Source organism: Oxyura jamaicensis, chromosome 4 (assembly GCF_011077185.1).
Source record: "Oxyura jamaicensis isolate SHBP4307 breed ruddy duck chromosome 4, BPBGC_Ojam_1.0, whole genome shotgun sequence".
In the NCBI taxonomy this organism is placed as follows: Eukaryota; Metazoa; Chordata; class Aves; order Anseriformes; family Anatidae; genus Oxyura; species Oxyura jamaicensis.
Genome location: NC_048896.1, coordinates 33740537 through 33761250, shown reverse-complemented (window position 1 = coordinate 33761250; position 20714 = coordinate 33740537). Strand labels below are relative to the sequence as shown.

The 20714-nt window shown below is 33.7% G+C and overlaps 1 protein-coding gene across 9 annotated transcripts in view; it reads right to left on the bottom strand.

The window, feature by feature from the left end:
• Positions 1-854: 854 nt before the first annotated feature.
• Positions 855-20714, bottom strand: part of WDR17 (WD repeat domain 17) — a 55088-nt gene continuing 35228 nt past the window's right edge. For 8 of the 9 annotated variants that reach the window (XM_035324115.1, XM_035324111.1, XM_035324117.1 and 5 more), the window contains 17 exons: positions 20517-20666; positions 20299-20429; positions 18360-18485; positions 16408-16563; positions 16066-16130; positions 15610-15742; positions 14039-14130; positions 13024-13123; positions 11817-11956; positions 9379-9399; positions 8071-8182; positions 7219-7360; positions 7032-7134; positions 6180-6281; positions 5336-5431; positions 4968-5151; positions 855-3284 (listed from right to left, as the gene is read on the bottom strand). In XM_035324115.1, coding sequence (XP_035180006.1) covers positions 3165-3284; positions 4968-5151; positions 5336-5431; positions 6180-6281; positions 7032-7134; positions 7219-7360; positions 8071-8182; positions 9379-9399; positions 11817-11956; positions 13024-13123; positions 14039-14130; positions 15610-15742; positions 16066-16130; positions 16408-16563; positions 18360-18485; positions 20299-20429; positions 20517-20666 — 1973 coding nt within the window. In that variant the 3' untranslated portion in view covers positions 855-3164. The remainder of the gene's footprint in view (positions 3285-4967; positions 5152-5335; positions 5432-6179; positions 6282-7031; positions 7135-7218; positions 7361-8070; positions 8183-9378; positions 9400-11816; positions 11957-13023; positions 13124-14038; positions 14131-15609; positions 15743-16065; positions 16131-16407; positions 16564-18359; positions 18486-20298; positions 20430-20516; positions 20667-20714) is intronic. The other variant, XM_035324114.1, reaches the window with a different exon arrangement.

Sequence of the window (20714 nt, the reverse complement as noted above, 5' to 3'; positions counted from 1 at the left end):
TCTAGTCACATTCTACAATACAGCTTTTGTTATTATTTATACAATAGTTTAATTTACTTGTTTCTGTAATATTGCCTAGTTTCCTTTTCAGCTTAATTTCTTATTAGAGTTGATATTTATCAGTGCAATTTTCTGACACAGACGATAATGATGCAAGATCAGAACCCACAACACAAAGTATAAATACTACATGGAGGGATATGAAGACATGAAGACAAGATCTTCACAAGTGTTTTTTTTTTTTTTTTTTTTTTTTAAATCCCCCTGTTGTTCTAGTAATCTTACCTAAGATAAATTAAAGATAATTCTGCATTTTATTTCTTTTCTATATAAACATAAAAGCTTCAAATTTTACAAATACTAATACCTAGTCTGAAAAAACAGGTATCTAGACTTCGGTGTTAAATTTTGTTTTCTATGTAAAGAATGAAGACAGTTCCTTGCATTAGAGTAATCTTAAATTATTGCAATTTGGGATTTAATAATTTTTCCCAATGAAGAGTTCAACAAGATGGATTTAAAGTGTCATATCTAATTCTTAAAGGTAGTGTTTGCAATGGAAGAGTTCATAGCTTGACTTTTTTTTTTTTTTTAATCATTTTGGAACCCACCTAGGAGGGTGTTCTGTTCTGAGGATCTCACCTTTGGCTTATAGACACATCGGTAACAGTGGTCAGATTCTTTCAATAGAGCAATGATTTTATAGGGATAGAATAATGTAAAAAAAAAAATAAAAAAATCTTACGTTAGGCATAGCGAGATTTATAGTAACTAGAAAGCGCTTGGTAGATAGCTTGCTAAATTTCTTCATTCAGACAGAAATACTGATTTTTACAGACGAGTCAAACAATTGCTTGAAGACAAAAGGTTCTTTAATAGTAAAGGAAAATACCTGTATTTGACTAGCTGTGTTGGACAATGAAGTCACACGTTAACAAACAACCTGAAATTCTTTTTGAAAATAATGTAGCTATGTTTTGACAGTTGCAACCACAGTTTTAGCAGCAGACACACAACTTTTTTTTTTTTTTTTTTTTTTTTCATGATCCCCTCACTCACCAGACAGGGTACAATTATGTTAAAGAAAATGCAACCTCATTTTATTCACAATGATTGTTATCTGATGGATCCCAATATAAAAAGTGCCCTTTGACTTGATTTTTGTATTTCAACAATGAAACAATTATTAACCCTCACTCTCTAGTTTAAAGAGGGAGTAAATTTGTCTAAGATTCCATGTTAAGGCACAACTTAGGCACAACTATTGATGCAGTAATACTACGTCTTCTAAGATATTTGAACTATGATTCATAAAAATCCTTAAGACAGCGTAAATTTTGAAATATCGCTGAGTGGCAGTTGAGTCAATCTTTCAGATCCCATCATCAGACATAGGGTTGCACATTCAGTTCTTATCTTTGCTCTCTAGTTTTGTATTAAATTACACAATCTTGTGTGTAATAGATTTTGTATTAAATTACACAATCTTGTGTGTACAAAAAGATAACTAGTCTTTCAAGCAACCCATCAGATATTGACTGCTGGAAAATTGTTTCACAAACTATGAATTTTTATTTCTGAAATCCAACTCTAATTCCCCAAGCTCCACAGGGTTGAACAAAGGAGAACATTTTCCAAACAATACCTGCAAAAAGTGAAAAATTGTTCCAACACCTAGGTAGGTACAGAAATGTTTTTGTATAGATTACAAAGCAGCTATGATTTTTTCCAATATATTCTTATACCAGAAATCCTGTAATACTACTCTAAAACAGACAGAACGGAATCTTAACTTTTTTAAAATGGAAAAAAAAAGATAGGATTTGTTGATTTCTAATCTCCATCCCACCTTTCTGGCATGGTGGCATTGTTATTTTTTAGTTAGATGAGGGCATTGCTTACTGACCGATTGAGGGTTTTTCTTGGATAAGATCTATTACAAAGATCTTCTGTTACTCTTGATTTTACAGGAGTTGCTCTAGAAATAATCCTGCCAATTTCTAAATGTAACTTCTTTATATTTTATATAACTAGCGGGATTTTAAAATTTATTTTAAAGATGCAGCAAAAAATGTAACAACGGGTTAGATTTCTGACTGTGTGCCATCAAGCTGAAAAGAACCAAGACATCTTTTCTACAGGTGAATAATTCCGATTATAAGATTTCTCCTATCATTAAATTCCATAGTATATACATCTTTAAAATTTAAATATTCTTAGTATTCTACTGACATAATTTTCTTCCCATTTGAGCACAGCATTAGTAAATAAAAATATATGCACAAGTATTTGTTTCTGGTCCATTATACTATATGTATATTTATAACTAATATAAAATGTAAAAAGAAAACACATTTTAAATGTATATAATGTATTTAAATAATTTCAATACATTTGCTGTTTGTCCCTTACAAACCCTCTGTTTAAAAAAAAAAAAAAAAGTTTCTATACATTCCAGTTTCTGGTTAGGGAACTATAATGGGGACAGTTGCCAAAGATGAACTTATTAGAAAATAGAGTATTATAATGCAGATATTCAAATCTATCTAAACAAAACATGAGTAAACATCTTTGTACTGCTATTAAAGCACGTAAGTAATGGATGAAAAAATTATCTAAGCACTTGAAATATTCCTTTTGCTATAGAATTCTGTATGTAAAAACGAGTTAAAATTAAAAAGGGGGACACAATGTGTGAATCAGCTGCAGGATTTCAGTCATTCTAAAAATGGGTTACAGTGGCTATCCATAAAGTCACTATGTATTTAAAAGTGTGTTTATGAATTTCACAGTTTGTTATCTGTATTTTGATAATGTGCAGATAGTTGCCTACTTGCTTTACAAGGCATTTGTTTACACAAATTTAACAGAAATATGTCTGTACTGTCTGACAACAGTTCTTACATTAAAAAAAAAGGCATGGCTGTCAATTAAGTTAGGACTTTTTCTCTTTGGATTCTCAAATAACTTTTTCTTTGGATTATCAAAAACATTTATACAGAAATCTTTTTCTTGTTTTCATATTACAGTTTTTAAAGTCCAAGTAATTGCCTTTCAGGAGGGATCAACTGCCATCTTTCTGTCCTTTGACAAGCAAGGTTAAATTGCTATTAACCCCCAAACTGTTATTCTAAGCACTACAAAGACCAGAGGAAAACATTGCATCAAAATGGGTTAAGTCGTATTCCTGTTCCTAGTGGTGAAAAAGGATTCACTTTGGCCCACATCAAAGCATCATTCAGTGAAATAGCAGATTTTCCATCTTCAAGGAAGAACACTGGACCCTGTGCAGCAAACATGTTTGGAGAGGCAAAGAAAAACAAAGTACACAAGTATTAAGTAAAGACTACCAGAATGACGAGCACATTTTGTTACATCTGAAAAGCATGTAAAAATCAGATTTACATCACCTAAATTTATGCAGAAATAGTACCTAGTCAACTCAAAGCTTTGATACTGATTTCGTAATGCACAATTGTTAAGTGAACTGGTTATCTTCTAAAATCTGGAGACCCCACATTTTGTAATCTTTCTATTTTTTGATTTTTATAATTGTATTCTGTATGTTTGTCAGTAATTCAGGCAAAATTTAACTGTAGAATAAGAGGTAAGATTTTTTTTTTCCCTTCAGAATACTGTACATATTTCACTGCAATTATCTGTGATCTTTGGGTTTCTTCATCCTAAAAGTAAAAAAATATGTATATATAACGCCTGCATGAAAGCACGGAGGCTACATGCAGTCTGCAGGAAAATTTCAGCTGCTCACTATGATAAACATGAAGGACAAAACACCGATTTATCTGTTGGGAGAAAAGCTATCTGCTAATTTCCTCATCTGATAAAATACAGTGTCAAAGCTGTAATTTAGTTTTAAGTGCCTTCTCTGAACTTACCACTTAAAACTGTAAAACCAAACAATTAGGTTACTATACCGTAGTATTAACTCAATGAATTGTGAGCTGATCCACATGCCTAAAGCAATGACTCCTAATATTTGCTAATCCCGAGATTAGGATATTGGAGATGACAAACTGGTGACACCATATTTGCTATTCTTGTTGAATGGATTATAACGACGACATTTTTCTGTGGTTGTTAGCAACAGCTAAAACGTGGCATGTATTTTCCTCTGAGCCATAGCAAAGACTACTGGTCTAATGTGGAGATGTTGGCAGCAAATCTTTCAGACTTGGGGGTGCTCAGTGTTTACCTCAAGGACCTCACTAGCATTTTGTGATCTCTAGTTTCTGATACAAAACCATCTCTCTTAATCCTTGAACAACCTTCTCATTCTTTGGGCTGACAATTTGCACTGGACAGAGGAAACAGACAGCCTCATACAAGAGAGTGATTTGATATTGAAGCAGTGGTTGGAGAAAGAAGCCTTTGAGTAGTGTTTTCAGGCCCTGTCAATTTCCCCTTTGCGAAAATAATAACATACCAAAGAAGCATTAAAAGGACTAGTGCATTTTGATCATAAAGCCCTAAGCGAAAAATAAATATATTTGAATATTTATTTTTCTAATATTTGGCTTTAATTAATGAATTTTAAGTTTTATAGTATGCATATCCATAATGATTAATTCTAACAATAGAATGATGTCAGTAGGTTGTTGAAAACAGAAAAATGGGATTTTTTTTTTTTTTTTAAATTTAAGCTGCTTTGAGGTAGGAGTTAATTAATTGAAAGCACTCGAAAAAGAACATTTGGCAAAATAAATTTGTCTTTCCCGTGAAAATTTAAAAGTTTTGGTTTAGGAAATTGGGCAATCATTTGTTTGGACAATTCTTTATATAGTTTTTCTAACACAGCAGATCTCAGCACTTGTCCTCTTCTGCTACTCTGACAACAAGGAAAACATTCTTCCTCCCACATGATGGGCTAAACATTAGACTTATGGTAACCTCACAACTAGCCAACACTTATCACCAAGACAGAATACCTTGGCTCTCTGAAACTGTACCTGTATCCTTAGCCCTGTCAAACAAGAGATGTGAACATCAGAATGACTAGGAAGATTTGATCCAGTGACATAGTCTGGCCCAATCATTCCTTTCAGAGGCTCCTCTTGTATTCGTGATACCAGTATTGAATACACCATTTTTTGTGATTCAGATGGTGGGGTGCATGGCAATTCATCCGTAGGCCTATGAACAAAAGACACTTGTTTTTCAACCATACATCATAGTATTCGTTAGAAATTAATGTCCATATAATAGCAATTTTTTACATTCAGGTTTAAATTTTACAAAGGAGATAAACACTGTATTTACAAATAAACATTTAAATGCCAGTAGTCTCATTCATGCTAATTTCATACTTTGCACCTACTTGCTTAACTGAGTACAAGCTCGCCATGCATCTAATTCCTCGGAGAGCTGTTCAATTTTCAAAGGTACAGATACTTCCCGTCTTTTTAAAAGCTGACTGAAAAGGAATAAAAATAATTAAAGTCCAAATTAATTCTAACAATATTTTCTTGAAAGAAAAATAAGATAGAAAATAGTAATATCAGATTATCTTGATGCAACTTTAGGTCAGGTCAAGTGCACCATGTCAGGTCAAGTTGGTGAGATCAAGTCGAATAGGCCAGGTCACATCAAGTGGATAAAGGTAAGTCAGGTCAAGTCAAGAGACTAGGCTGAGCTGGGCCAAGCGGAGTCAGTGGGCTAGGCAAAGTAAAATGCTTGCAGATAGGGAATATTAGCTTAGCAAGTACCAGAAGGTCAAGACAGGTGTCTTAGTGGGAAATCAAGAAAGTCATGAGATCAACAGTCACAGTTTGTCCTTGTCGTTACTGAACAAGTCTTCACTTGTGGTCTACACTGGTACAAAATTATATATTTACAGTCACAGTTCTAATCATGCATGGAGTCAATGCAGAGTATTTATCTATTTCTAATAATCTGTTTTTCATAAAGAACTACAAGTTTGAGTGAAATCCTGAATTCACAACTTGTGCTAACTCAAAAACTTTTATTAACGCAATGCACAAAAAAAAAAAAAAAAAAAAAAAAAGTAAAGAAGGCTCCACAACAAGTATTGGTACACCACTATAAGCCACTCACAGAACTGAGACCTCTGATTTTTTTGTGGGGGAGAAAGGTGGACTACCTATGGCATACACCGTAATAGGGATTGAGATTTCTAAGTGTTATTGACAACTTAATATTACCTTGTATATTCATAAAGTGCAGGTACAATGCTATTGTACTGTCTTCTGATAGCAAGTAAAGCACCAATGTAACCACACAAAATCAACAACTCATTCCGAAACCTATAAATGGACAAATATTAATCATAAACAACAAGGATTTCAAGCATTTGCAAAAACCTTAAACTCATATTTTTATTTAATTTTTAAATAGCAAGTATAACACGGTTAATAAGCCCAATCACATAAAGCTACGAAAAGAGTGCACTCAAACACTTTAATGTAATAGAACTCTAAAATGTAAATAAAATTGACTCACATATTTGTATGGTTTTCAGTACTGTCAATTTTCCCACTGGACCAGAGGTAAGAGTTAAGCTTTCTGTTCCTTTTAGTTCTTCACACATACACTTGTGCGGATACCCAGACCTAGCTTCAACCACATTTTTTATGAAAGGTAAACCACAGAAATCCAAATATTTTAGAGTTAATTTTAAGAGTGACATCTTTTCCTTGATGTAAAAACTCGTACTGTGTGTGGTACCACTACTCTTTTCCTCGGGAAACTGAAACAAGACGTGATCCAAGTGAACTTCTTCAAATACAGCCAACCTTGACTCACCCATTGTAAATGCCTCACAGAGTAAGAAGCAGAAAAATATCTTTTCCTTCTTGCTAAATTTAGGAGAATTCCACATTCAATTCTCCATACCGGGAATTAGCCTGCTTGTTGCAATCTTTTTGTAGCCCTCTTCTGGTCAGCAAAAATTAGATTAACAATGTGTACCTATAGTTTTTTTTTTATTATTATTATTATTCCAAATGTTTCCTTTAATTAAAACTGCAGTTTTATAAAAGGGAAAACATACTCACTTGCTACATTTATGCAACACTAATCGTTCGGTACGTATGTAACTTAGAAGATCAAGATATGGGCAGACTGAATCTAAAGTCCAATCTGAGCCACAAAGTTGTTCTGTTGAAAAATAGACAAAAAAATATCTAAAGAGGCAGGCTGTAAAAATTACTTATGATTAATAAAGTTTCTTCATTTAAGTACCTTTCACATATTGAATGCCAATAGGGAGAGCCTTTTCTGGTTCTGTGCTTAACAGATAGTACTTTATAGTTTCAAATATATCCCCATCTGCCTCAGTTGTCTCTGCCAATCGCATACATTCTTCTGCATCAGGAAGATTACACTAGAAAACAAGTTTTTTTGCTAAAGAATTATTGTAATAAACAACTGTCTAAGATGCACAGAAATACTGAAGCTTGTATATATAAAGATCAAACTCTTTGCAGACAGTGTTTGAAAGACACATTTCTATATAACAGGCATTAAAAAGCCATCTAGAGCAGAGATGACACTGCTGAAGGAGAAGGTTCTGTAACTATCAGCTTCAATTGTTAGTGATTTTGTGAATTTGTTACGATTCCTTTGAAGATATGCAGCCTAAGGGAGGGAGTTAGTGGAGCAGACTCCTTTGCTGCTGAAGACGAAAGCAGGGGGAAGGGGGGGGGGGGGTCTGGATTTAAGGAGATTACAGACATTAAGATGTAAAACAATTCAGGGTAGAACAGAAAAGTGATCTGCCAAGACATGATTAGGCTGCACTTCAGTGATGAGTTTATAAATCCTACTGACAAATACTGGTGAAGATCGTAAGCTACTTCTGTAAGTAACCTGTGCCATGGAAATACTACACACACTAGAATTAAATAACTAAAGTTCTTGTACTGAAAATAAAGTCAATAAAGACTAAAAGAGAAGAAAATATATATTGAACATATATAAGAACGTTAGTGACAAAATCATCTGAAATTTATTTGGCATTATATGTTCTGAAATAAGAAACAAATCGTTACAAAACCTCTTTTTAGGATTCAGGTAAATTCTCTTTCATTGTACCTTTTCATGTAGGTCATTTATTTCTGCTATGCATCCAGGATAAAAAGCACATAGCTTTATCAAATGCAGTTTATTATCAGGAATCATCATAAGAAGATCGGCTGCTAAATCCCTGCACAAAAACAAAGACAACACGTTGTTATTCTTGATGGTTTGTAAAGTTTTCCCTTTACATTCCTTCTACACAGATCAATTTACTGGGAAACAAACAAACAGACAAAAGGCTATTTCCAGAGAAGATCAGAAGCAACTTGGGAGTCTATTTTTGGTACAATAAATGAGGTTTAAGATCTTAAGATTTCAGCCGGTAGCTTACTAAGGCCTAAAGAAGGAGGTTCTACCTCTTCATTCCCTTATATCTCCACTTCCCTTCCATTCTTATATCTTTTTTTCCTGTTTTCAAAGTCATCATCATGTCCCTCATCAATTTCTCTGACGCACATATCACAGACATCACACAAGGTAAGCAGATCCAGGTCACTACCTTGCAAAAATCAAATTCTGTCTTTTTTTTTGAGAATTTAATTTCTACTTTTTTTTTTTTTTTTTTTTAATGTTTCTTTAGGTGGTTGAATTAAACAACTGTGCAATCCTCAAGGGTAAGAACCATGTCAAAGTGAGATGGAGGAACACATGAGCAGAGATTGGAAGGGAAAGTAGGACCTCTCTCATTGAAAGGAAGATAGTAGTGTGGCTCTGTCCTGAAACCATATCCTCAGTCAAACTGCCAGAAGTCAAGGGAAAAAGGCTTTTAGAGCACCATAACATCAGCATAAAACATCTTTCAGTCATTCAGAATGGCTACAGCTTCTGTGATAAAAAAGAGATTATACAAGAAAAGAATGATACCTATTTTCATCCTTCTGATTAAACACAAAAAATGTGCTTTAGCAGACTGATGTTTCTTAAGTATTCTCTACTTCTTACCATTTGTTTCCTTCCCCACCCTACTTTACACAAGAAGCAGCTGGAGAGAACACATGTAAATACTAGCAAATTATTTTAAAAAAATCATACTGAGCTTTAAATAACTAATTATTTTGTGTCTTCCCTACTCATGCAGGCATCATTTCTCCTGTGACCCACAAGACTGACTTGCCACTGTGTAAGGCAAAATCTCCTACTGAGTTCCCCTGGCTTGTCAGGATGCAGTCCTTGGCTTAAAAATGTAAGTTGCTGTCCAATATCTGCTTTCCACCCCACTTCCCATCTATGGTTAAATAATAAGGACACATTAAAAATTTATTTTTTAGCATTAGTGAAGTCACACACTTTTCTAATCTCTCCTTCTAGAAAGAAGCAAAATACCTGTATCCAAGTGATGGAGAGCTAAAAGGAAGACAGTGAAACAGTAGTGAACAAAACTTTGTTTTGTATTCTTAACTTTGTATACAGAAGAAAAATCTAACAGAACATCTAGAAAAGCAAATCTAGTAAGTTAGCTGACTGTGTTTAAGAATAAAATAAATCTTTCCAATGCCTTTTAACAACCTAATGCCAAAAGGTCTTTGGAAAATATGTTATATTATTATTATTACTATTATGCAATCGCCACTTTTCTAAGATATAGAAAGGCCCTTTCTGGATATAGTATATTTCACAATTTTTTAGACTATTTTCAAGATCAGTTAGTCACATGTAATCAACTTCAAACACAGTAATTTTTTTTTAAGTGACTAGAAACTGCTCAGCTGAAAACTGAAATCAAATGTTTATTACAAAAAAATACAAATCAAACCTCATATAATGGCTTCAAATTGTGTTACCTGGAATGTTTTTTTAAGAATTGGATTGTAAAAAAATGACAGCCTCTAGAACAAAATAAGGTGTCTGAGTCAGGATATGCAGAATTCAGTGTTTCAAGTGAAATGCCACTAGCCTTCTAAATAGCAGAAGAAAGTTCATTTTAGCAGTATTTAGGCACTAAACACACATAAAATGAAAATGGTCTTGTTAAACTCACTAATTTTTCCCAAATGCTCACGTGTTTTCTCAAGGTTGCAGATTTGGATTGGTTGGGAAGGGTATGCATCTTTGGTTTTGACTTTTGTTGTTGTTTGGATTTTAAATTTTAGAGCATTTCTAAAAAAACACTCCATCAATAATTAATTTCATTAGCGATCGGCCTTCTGGTATTCCCTGAGGAATTAAGTTATTTAACACAATTAAGTGTTTCTTGGTAATGAAACACTTTTGATTGGTTGATTTCCCTTAGCATAATAATCAGTATAAAGAAAAAGCGAGGCCTTCAACAAATAGGCCCAGAGGCCCTCGAACTCCAGCTTCCCCATTCATCATCTTATGCATGCAGATGACTAAAGGATACTTATGCTATGCTGTTAGCATCTCTTTATTACAAAATATGGATCTCTGATCTTTTCTACAGAACGGAAAAATACGCTGTAATGGCTGCAAATCAGAATCAAGGATTGCATGGTATAGCTATAACAGATACTCTGTACAGCATGGAACACGCTGATAAATCCAAATGTATACTTGGGCAACATAAACCAGACTAGTTTAAAATTTTATTATGTGTACCCATGTAGACTGCAACGTAGACCTGCCATAGGCTTGCAGAAGTTTTATATACAAACTTACATGTAAATGCTGTACTTTTACTAGTGTTTCTTATAGCACTGAGATCAAAACAAGTTTTAACTATGGAACTGGATATATACATCGATTGTGAAATACCCTCTAATAGGAAGCACTGCAGGTGAAGTGAAACAATCTTCATAATGAATGCAGGGAGAACAGAGAAAGAGCTTCAGAGACTTTAGAAGATGCAGATGGAGTTGCTGGAACAACTCTGTTAGACTTGGTGTGATGTGGACATGCTAAATCATTATGAATCCAAAGTAGCAAGTCATCAATTTCTTATTATATCTTTTTCTGCAGTGCTTCTTTTTCTAGGCTAAATGCTCTGCAGAAAGGAGTTCCACTAGATTTCTCTCAGGCTACCCCCAGTTGCTTGAGCAAATACCAACTTTAGCAGCAAAACTGATGCTTGATTACAGTATCTGCTTAAACACATGTTGTTTATTGAATGTCAATTCTGAAACACTGTACAGCTTCCAAATATATCTTAGCAAGATTTTCTGTTTCATTGGTGGACAACAAACAGACCCAAACTGTACCCTTCAAAGTAAAACAACTATGAGGAAGAAGAGAAAGTTTAGCAGAGGGATGAAGTTTCCCCTATATGCAACAGAGAAGTTACCTACTCCTGCAGAATTAAATAGTAAACCTGTTTCATCTTTAGATCTTGTCAGCTGTCCTGTATATCTAATACAGATGTAAAATAATACGTCAGCCTCTTAGGGTTTTATATTGTAAAGCAAGTACTTCAAATCACTTTGCAGATCCTACCTGAACTTCTGTGCTTATTAACTTTATAATTCAATTCTAGCCTTACTTTGTCTGAAGCAGTCATTTTTACTGAGTACAGACTAGGTCTTACACTATGTTAGTTATTGCCCAAGTATGTAACTAGCTTTTTTAGCACATTTTGTACTCCAAATGACAATGACTCTTCTCTCCCTTACAATGTATTCATAACGTATTTTGAGATTAAAGTGGAACATTTGCATTCTACATGCTTCATAAGTCTAATTTTTACTGAAGCAGACATCTATCTATCCATAGTGGTCTGGCGTACATAGAAGTTTCAGAATGAGAAACACCTTTGTTTTGTCAGGGGGAAAAAAATAAATAAATCTTCTTTGGAGTAAAAAAGATCTTACCATGTTGTTACAGTCATACATTTTCTTGCTAGTAATTCTAGGGCATAATGTGTTGCTTGCGCTGCATTTTCTCCTAAGACAGTACCCACACTGATTGCCAACTCCAGTTCATTTCCACGAATCAGGTTTGCCATCGCAAGCTTGCTCAATGAAAAAGTTATATCATTAAGGGACACAAGCATTTTTGTGGATTCACTACATTGAGCATATGACATTCATCTATGAAACTGCCTTTTACAGGACAAAATAAGCATTAATTAAAGCAACTTTTATATAAAACTTGGGCCGCTTGAATGAGACCATCACATACCATGTGTTACTAGTTTTCAAATAACCAAATAGATTTCCTTTAGCAGAAACTTCCTTTATTGCGAGAGATTAAACATCATACATAACAAGCATGATAGTGTTTCCTTTTAGTCCTAGGTAAGGACAGTAGCATTCAGAGTACATATTTCCCCCTCCTTTGATTAGATGGGGAATATAAAAAACAGGAATGACTCTCCTGTTCATATCCTCTTTGGGTAACTGGAGTTCCTGATAGGGATAATAGCATATTAAACAGTAAGAGACTATATAAAACTTGAAACACGTCTGTTTTGAAATACAGGCATTAACTGATTATTGCTTTCTCTCAACAACATATTAAGATGGAATTTTACTCATCTGGGGGGACAGAGAAGGAAGAACGTATTGGGTCAGCAACAACAAATTCCAGAGGAAAGTCCATGAGGAAAAGAAATAATATGTAAAACTACAATTAAAAAAATAATGTTCCTCACACATCAGCCATATTTTTGGGCTGAGTATTTTTTTTTTCCTATTTACTTCATTTATATTGCAAGTTCGATGGAAATTGCATTCATTGTAGTACAACAAAGTTTCAATTCTGAGTAAGTCTTTTTAGTCAGCATAAACAGTAAATAATACTTATGTATATATATAAGGTACTTATGTACTGTATATTTTCTGAGATAAAAATACTTTATTTACTAAAATTCAATTAAACAACAACATATGTTCAATGCATGAGAGAAACCTTGAATTTAAAACAATCATGGGAGTTTTGCCACTAACTTCAATACTGTAATGACCAATATAAATAAATACAGAGCTAATAATAAGTTTAGTTAGTAGAATTTAGAATGTGGCACACATTTGAAAAAACCGTCAATATGTGGAGATGTAATAAGGAAATCAATGTTACCTCTATATTTTCAACAGCCAGATGGCAACATGCTGCAAGCACTGCATGGCCGTCTTGGAAATACCATTCTGCCAATTCTTTACTGACTTTCTGAAGGAGCCTGCAATAACAAAACATGAATTCAGCAAGATCACTTTAAGGTTGCAGTTGTTTGGTTCTGTATTTAGATACAAGTCACATTTGTTTATGTACCCTAAATTTTTTATATTTGACTTACAAATAAGGACATCACGCACAGTCAAAAATGTAACTGGTTTGAGCTGAATCCACCTATGTTGGTGGATTCACCATGTGGATTCACTATGTTGGTCACAAAATTCACACCAGCATTGAAATGTCTCTTCAGACTGAAGGAAGAGAGATCAAATGTTTGGATATTTATTCTGCACCCGGGAACACTGCATAAATATCACTCCAACTACTCAAAAACTGTGCATGTAAATGATGTAGCTACCCAGACTCCAAACTGTTTTTGTTACTATACATATAGCGCGACAACATGATTTAAGTTTTTAAGTGTTGTTCTTAACAAGGAGAGATGCATGGCTTTTTTGTCAGCACACACAAAGAAAATGTGTCTGTTAGTGTACATTTTAGAAACTTCACTGATGAGAAACAGTGAAGCCTTCAGAAGATGCATAACACACAGGGTCTCACAGATACTTACTCTACACTTCCCAAAAGTTCTAAAGTAATAAAACTATATATCTAAAAATATTTAAGTGCATAGGAATAGTACAGCTCCTTAAAGATCAAGAAAAAAAAAAGGATAATTATAATAAATACATATGACATATGCAACTAGAAAGGGCAAGTGGCATAACTGGGGAAATTATACACTGTACCATCAGTTAGTTGTAACTGTCTCCCTATCAATTAAATACTTGAAGATGGAATGTTTTGTTGTCAAATTCTACATTGCTGTTGCCAAATTAAACCACTAAGGTTTATGTTTCTTGATGACTTTATATACTGCACCAAAATGAGGCTTTAGTTATAAATGAGAAAAGCTTACTCATTATAATCATCTGTATTGTTTAAATCAGAATGTGAAGATCCAGTTGTTGTGGAGAGTGGTGAAATTTGTATATTTCCCTCACAAGCTGCCTAGAAGTGAATAAAATGACAGATTCATTAATGTGCCAATCAAAACTGACATGAAATGTTATTTTCAACAAAGATAAACTTGAGATCTGTAAAATCCTTCTAAAGCCCAATTATAACAAAGGAAACGTTTAGACCAACGAACCTATGCACAGCTAAATCTCAGCCTGTTTTTATTCAGCCATGTAAGAAATTCTACAGAAGCAAGAGACCTCTTCCCCCCTATGCATTTGTAGAGGATTCTTCCAGTTTTTTAATAAACTTCAAATGGACAGTGAAGATTGCAAGCTTGATTTTTACTTTCCTAGGAACAAGTGGCTGTGAGTGGAGGATGAACTCCGTGGTCACACCTCAATAGGCAATCTGATCAATCTGGAAAAGTTTATATAGTGGCATAAACCAAACCCCTCGTTTCTTGAAATACATTATTTCTAATGTTAAGTGAAAAGAGATCGGCATGTCTTAAAATGCCCTTTAACATGCAGCTTGTATAATGCCATTAAAATTCAAGGCTCAGTTAAAATGGTAATTAAATCCTGGCATTTTATTGCTTAATATTATCTGATTAAACATTTGAGACAAAGACTACTCTGTTAATTGTAATAAAAGCAAACCCTGTAATGCCTGTCTTCCAAAAAATTAAGTGAAGATATTTCTATAGTGTTAAGGTGCTTTGAGGTTCACAATTTATAACATGTAAATGTAACAAGATACAGATAGACAGTTTCTAAGGGACCAATTCACGTGATTATTCAAGTTCCCAGGTATGTGCCAATTAAACGCTTGAGAACAGGTAGGCATGAGAAAATGTGCCAGGGACATTATCTTGACAGTTTATTTGACAAGCTGTACTAAGCAGACAAAAAAACTAACAACAAAAAAAGAATAAAATCACAGGGAAAAAGAGTGAAACAAAATATCAGTCTTGCATGCTTTGTGCACCCTTTAACTTGTGCTTACATTAAGAAGCAGAAGGGACATGTCCCTCTTGATAATAGGTTACGCTATTTTTTTTTGCATTCATTTAAAAGTTAGAATCATAGATAGAATCATTGTTGATTTCCTATACTGATTACAGTTGAAATTGAATGGTTTCACCTGAAGATTCTAGAGGAAGCAGTATAACCAAGACCTTGGTAGAAATGGAAGAGAAATCCCACATGCCTTCAAAGTTAAGGGCAGTTCTGACTGATAAAATCAGGTTAATTTTTTACTTTAACCAAACACTAATATATCAGCTTTCATTATAGTTGTCTGACTGCAATTCAGAAGAATCAGACTTAAAATCTGTAAGCATGAGATACCTTCTTATGATTTCTGAGTAAAAACTGGCCAATAAAGAATGAAAGTGAAGAGTAGGGTTTAATTATTTAGCCATTTTGCAAATGTGAACAGAGCTAGCCTTTTAAATATGCTCGTTATCTTCAGAATCAGAAATGAATATATAAATGCTACTGCATACACTGGTATGTGTAATAATACCTGTGCAACAAGCAGAGCCTCTTTAAGCTGGCCTCTTGAAGTAAAGAAAGAAACTAGTTTCTTTACATCTCCAATAGCTATGCAGTATGGGATGACATCATCATTTTCTTCCTGAATCAACTGATCAGCTCTCCTAATTAAACAAATGAATAAACAAAAAGGAAAGATTTACATATAAAATTGATCACCAAACTTTATGGTACAGGTGTTAGATGAAGTTCAAGTTCACTGAAACACATCTACTTTTCCAGATCTCAGAAGACTTCCAAGTTGTAAGGATACTGCTCTCTACTGCATAATAACTTTCCAGTCAAACTTGTAATTTATGTTTAACATTTTAACTTGATTTACATATTATAATCTTTTAAGAGAACCCAAGTATTACTGATATCTTTCCTACTTATGTTATTTCATGAACAGAAGTTACAATTCAGCACTGTATTTTTATCACTTTACCTTTGCATTAACTTCCTCCAGTATTTCATTGATACACCAGGTGCAACTGAGAGAGCTTTGTCCCACTAGAAGAAAGCAGCAATACATTTTATTTGAGCATTTTATTTTGGGAAGAGCTGTATTTTCAATTATTTTTCATGTTCCTTCCATTACAATAAATTCATTAAAAGGTTAAAAATATTAATGAGCTATTTATTAGTCTGCATATGTTAAAAACAATATATCTGGATCACTTTTTTTCTGGATTTGTTATCCCTTTTGTTCCTATACCAGGTTTGCTTGGTAGCTGGTTTTCATAAACTTTTGTATTTTATTGTTTTCAATAATGGTCTGATATTTTACCTCTCCAAGCTCTACCATCAGTTCACAATATCGCTGAATTTGTCCTAATCTCAAATGTATTTCTGCAGCTTCTTTAAGCCTTTCCTCTTTGCTTGGTGCACCAATACCACCTCCAAACTTGGACATTTTTACTGTTGTCAGTTCTTGTGCTTTGGACTGATAAAAAAAAAAAAAAAAAAAGAGTAATCCAATTGGTTTTCTGTGCTGAAATCAAGTTTTCTTAAGAATGAATTATAATCAAGCATTACAATTAAATATAAAAGCTATAATTTAAGAAAGAATCCTTTTGAGTAAATACTAATTCTAAGAGATTACAGTAAAATGACAGTGAACTATTTATATTGTTATAACAACTGTTAGTATTTTGATGCACATATACATTTTCCTTATCTTCCTTTAATCTTTTACATATTTTCATTTCATTCTCAAACATTTTCACATATGTAACACTAATCCACCCAGTTGTCCACCATAAAAATCTCAGTATTTTTGAAAATATTGAATATTTTGAATTATGAATAGAGCTGCAAATTAAATTCCAGCATAGAGCTGGAAATTACTTATTACTCTTATAGTAATTCCAAATAAAGAAAGAATAATTTCTGAAAGAAAGGCAAATCATCTTTTTTTTTTTTAAAAAAAATACATTACTTTCTTATTTGGCAGCTTTATCTTCTGTGTCGTTTTTATGTTAAAAATTCCAATAAATCAATAAATCAACTTTGGTTGCTAGAAATAGAAAAACAAAAGAAAACAAAAACAACAACAAAAAAAGCACACTTGCTCTAGATGTCTACTTCCTCGTGAAAATGTCTAGTTGGTGCAATGTCATTATCCAGTTTCCTAACAAAAAAAAATTGTATTAGCAGACATACACAGTATGTCAGCACTACCTTATCCCTACTTTCTCCTATAGGGCTTAAAGAGGATTCCAAGTTGACAAAAAGGTGACAAAATGCTTTTAATTGATGGGAACATTTAACCACAGAGTGATCAGCAATTACTGCAGTTATTCTGGCTCACCTGAGTTATAAGTTCACATCAATTACATGGATAAGAGATTGCTTACACCGCAGGGGTCAAGAATGAATTTCTTCTTCATAGGCTAGCTGGTTGAGATAAATGGTTGTCGTGTGTTTTGTTTTTTGTCTCTTTCATAGTATTAGCAAAGTAACTGCTATAATTACAGTCAATATCACCAGTAGAAAATTTCCATCACTTAAGAGTCATTCTTTAAGAGTCTTGTAAGTTATGCAAAAGGGACAACCTACAACAGCAAACATCAGGTAATATACCTCGCAGGTATTTAATCCTGTGAGGGGACAATTAAACATGTTCTAATCCATACCACTAGATTGCTTTCCTCTATTTCCATTAGAGTATAGGATTGATTAGTTTCTCTGAGAAGTCCCTGAAAAAAAACACACAGCCCTATATTCTGTACAAATTATACATCTGGTTGCATATTCACATATGCAACTACTAATAAATTTGTGGCCTGGTTCTGGAATTTCACATTCGAGTCACTCTTCAGCTGTGTATCTCTATTAATGACAGGTTCTTGCTTCTCCACCCCTCCTTCCAGAGAGCTACAGAGCGTATTTGCGTATTTCTGCTGCCTCTCCTCCGTTTTCAGACATGAATTCCTGCCCCTGCATCTGAACACAACTACAAACTTTTGTGTTTATACAAAGAATTTAATTTTACTGAATACAGAAGTACTCTTTATGTAGCCTAGCATTTTAACACTGAGGATGTATGAAGTCATGCAGACTCATCTAGATGCCATTGTTCTAACAGATTAGTATTGCACAAAGAACTGATAATGCACAAATATCTTCAGGCACAAGATAAGTTCTGATCCTTTTGTAAAGCATCAAGTGCTATTTTTAGAGAGTGAAATACTAAGTGGATTATTAACCATTTTCAGGTAATGTTTACAAATCACTTACCATTCTAAATCTAATGAGATGTTTCATATGCATAATTCCTTTGCAGTAGTTTTGTGGAAGCAGACTATCATCCTGTCCTTTTATTACAGCAACTAAATCCCACAAATTTTTGCTGCCTCCTGGAGGCTAGAATTGTTAGGGGAAAAATAAAAAATGTTGAATTACAACAATGTTCAAGAGAAATTAAACTTGTAAAGACCTTGAAAATACTTCTCAGTCAATTCCAATAAATATGATTTCAGACCATTTTAATATTAGAAGCTTTACCATGAAGACATGACAGTTCAAGACACTACAACCTCTTCGTTTTTCTCAAAGACTTGAAGATACACTAAGATTCATGAATTCACGTTCTTGCTTTTGTGTGGCCATAGTTGAGGGGTCATCATTAGACCTCTCTGTTGTGCTCCCAAGTGTTCACAAGCTACGTGGTGGTTACTGCAGGCATAAAACAACATTCAGCTTCTGGAGTGCAAGAGCTACCCAAATAGTTGTTTACTCTCTTTTGTAGAACAAAGGTATGGGTGAGGTAAAGAAACAACTTCTAGTCTCAGCTGCCGCAATGCAGTTTACAACACTAAAATCTTAAAATAGATACATATAACAGTAAACACAAAATTTTGCAGGTCCTCAAAGCAAATTTTTTGATGTTGAAATTTTAAGCATTCATTCATATAGGTCTAATATTTGAATATTCCCCTCTGTAAAACAAGGATGATGGCTTAACATTCAACGAAATCTGGAAGTGAATGAGTCATTAAAAAGATAAAAAGAAAAAATACTAAACCTTTGACCTGAAGGAGCTTTTTTAAGAGTAACAGGATACATTTTTAGAAGCCCAGTCATTTATGAGCTTATAAAAAGCAGAGGAATGTACTAGAAAAAAAAGATTAGTATTCTCTTTTCGATTTTCCCTTTTCTATCCCTGAAAGCTGTCATTTGACTCACAATAGTGTAAGCATAACACTTAGCTTCTGGACTCTAAAAATCACTGCACAGAGATGATCAAAAAAGTTTCTGTTAGAAAATTCTAATATTCCATAATAGTTTAATCAAGAATTAATATGGGACATCCAAATGTGTAACTTCTGTAAAACAAAGAATTGCATTAAAAATATTTTAATAAAATGGTTAGGAAATTTCAGGATTTGTAATTGAGGAAAAGCATTTCAGCATTTCTGAATTGTACCCTAAACTTTAGACAGAAATCAAAACATACAAACATTTATTTGAAAATACTGAAAATATTTTGTATTTTTTGCTTGATCTTTGTAGATCAGGGCATTCACTTAAATAACAATTGTCTGACACAAACTAATTTCTAGGCCATTTCTGTCCTTGTTCTACCTCAATTTCAGCTCCCATGTAGGTAAGCACTCACAGGTACCCAGTAGTTTATAATTTTAACTTAACTGCACAAAAAAGGCTACAACGATTTATAGGAAATATTACTGTGCAGAGGAGCAAAATCACTAGATGGATACTGGGGCATGGGTGATCCATCTCCCAGCAGTTCTGGCACAGACACTCAGGTAGTTCAAACCTCATCCAGAATGAAGGTGTTCCTTTAATGAGTTAAAATAAAAAAAAATCCAACGTAGTTTCATAAAATGTTTTTTCATTTTCTTCAAAGGAAGATTCTAATTAAAGCAAACTATTCCTACAAAAAATTAAGCTATTCCACCTATCTTCCTTTATGAAAGTTTGATGTTCACAAGTGACAAACAATTCAGTCATGGATGTTTTTACAAGGAGAATTGTTAAGAGCTGATTTCTGAATATTTTTTGAACTTCCTTTAAGAAAGAGAGAAAAGAATGGTAGAGGAGACTTTTGTTTTAGAGATTAACTTTAGAAGAGCAAGTAGAGAACACTGACAACCTTAACCTGTCTGACATCCTTAAGATGTCACTGACATCCATAAGTTTGTAGAATACTTACTGAAAAACATTCTGAAAACCATCTTAGTTTCTTTCCTCGAGGATTTCCTGTCAGTTTTTCCACTTCTTGCTTAATATCCCTGGAAACTTTACCACACAGCAAAGGAGGAGCACCAGATTCCACAGCACGATCTAACAAACACAAAGATTTAGACTTTTTTTTCCTTAAGTATAGTAACATACAGAAAATTAAAACAACTGTATATGCATTTTACTTACCTGTATTACCAATAACCTCATCCCAACATCTATCTGCTAAGATATTTATTTGTAGAGGATTTACAAGAGGTGTCAATGACCAGAGTCTCACAGTGGAGTCACGAGAGCAAGATGCCATAGTAAATGGACGACTAGGATGACATGTTAATCCTAGTAGAGAGAGCATTTGAAAATACATTCAAATAACTAAGTTTATCT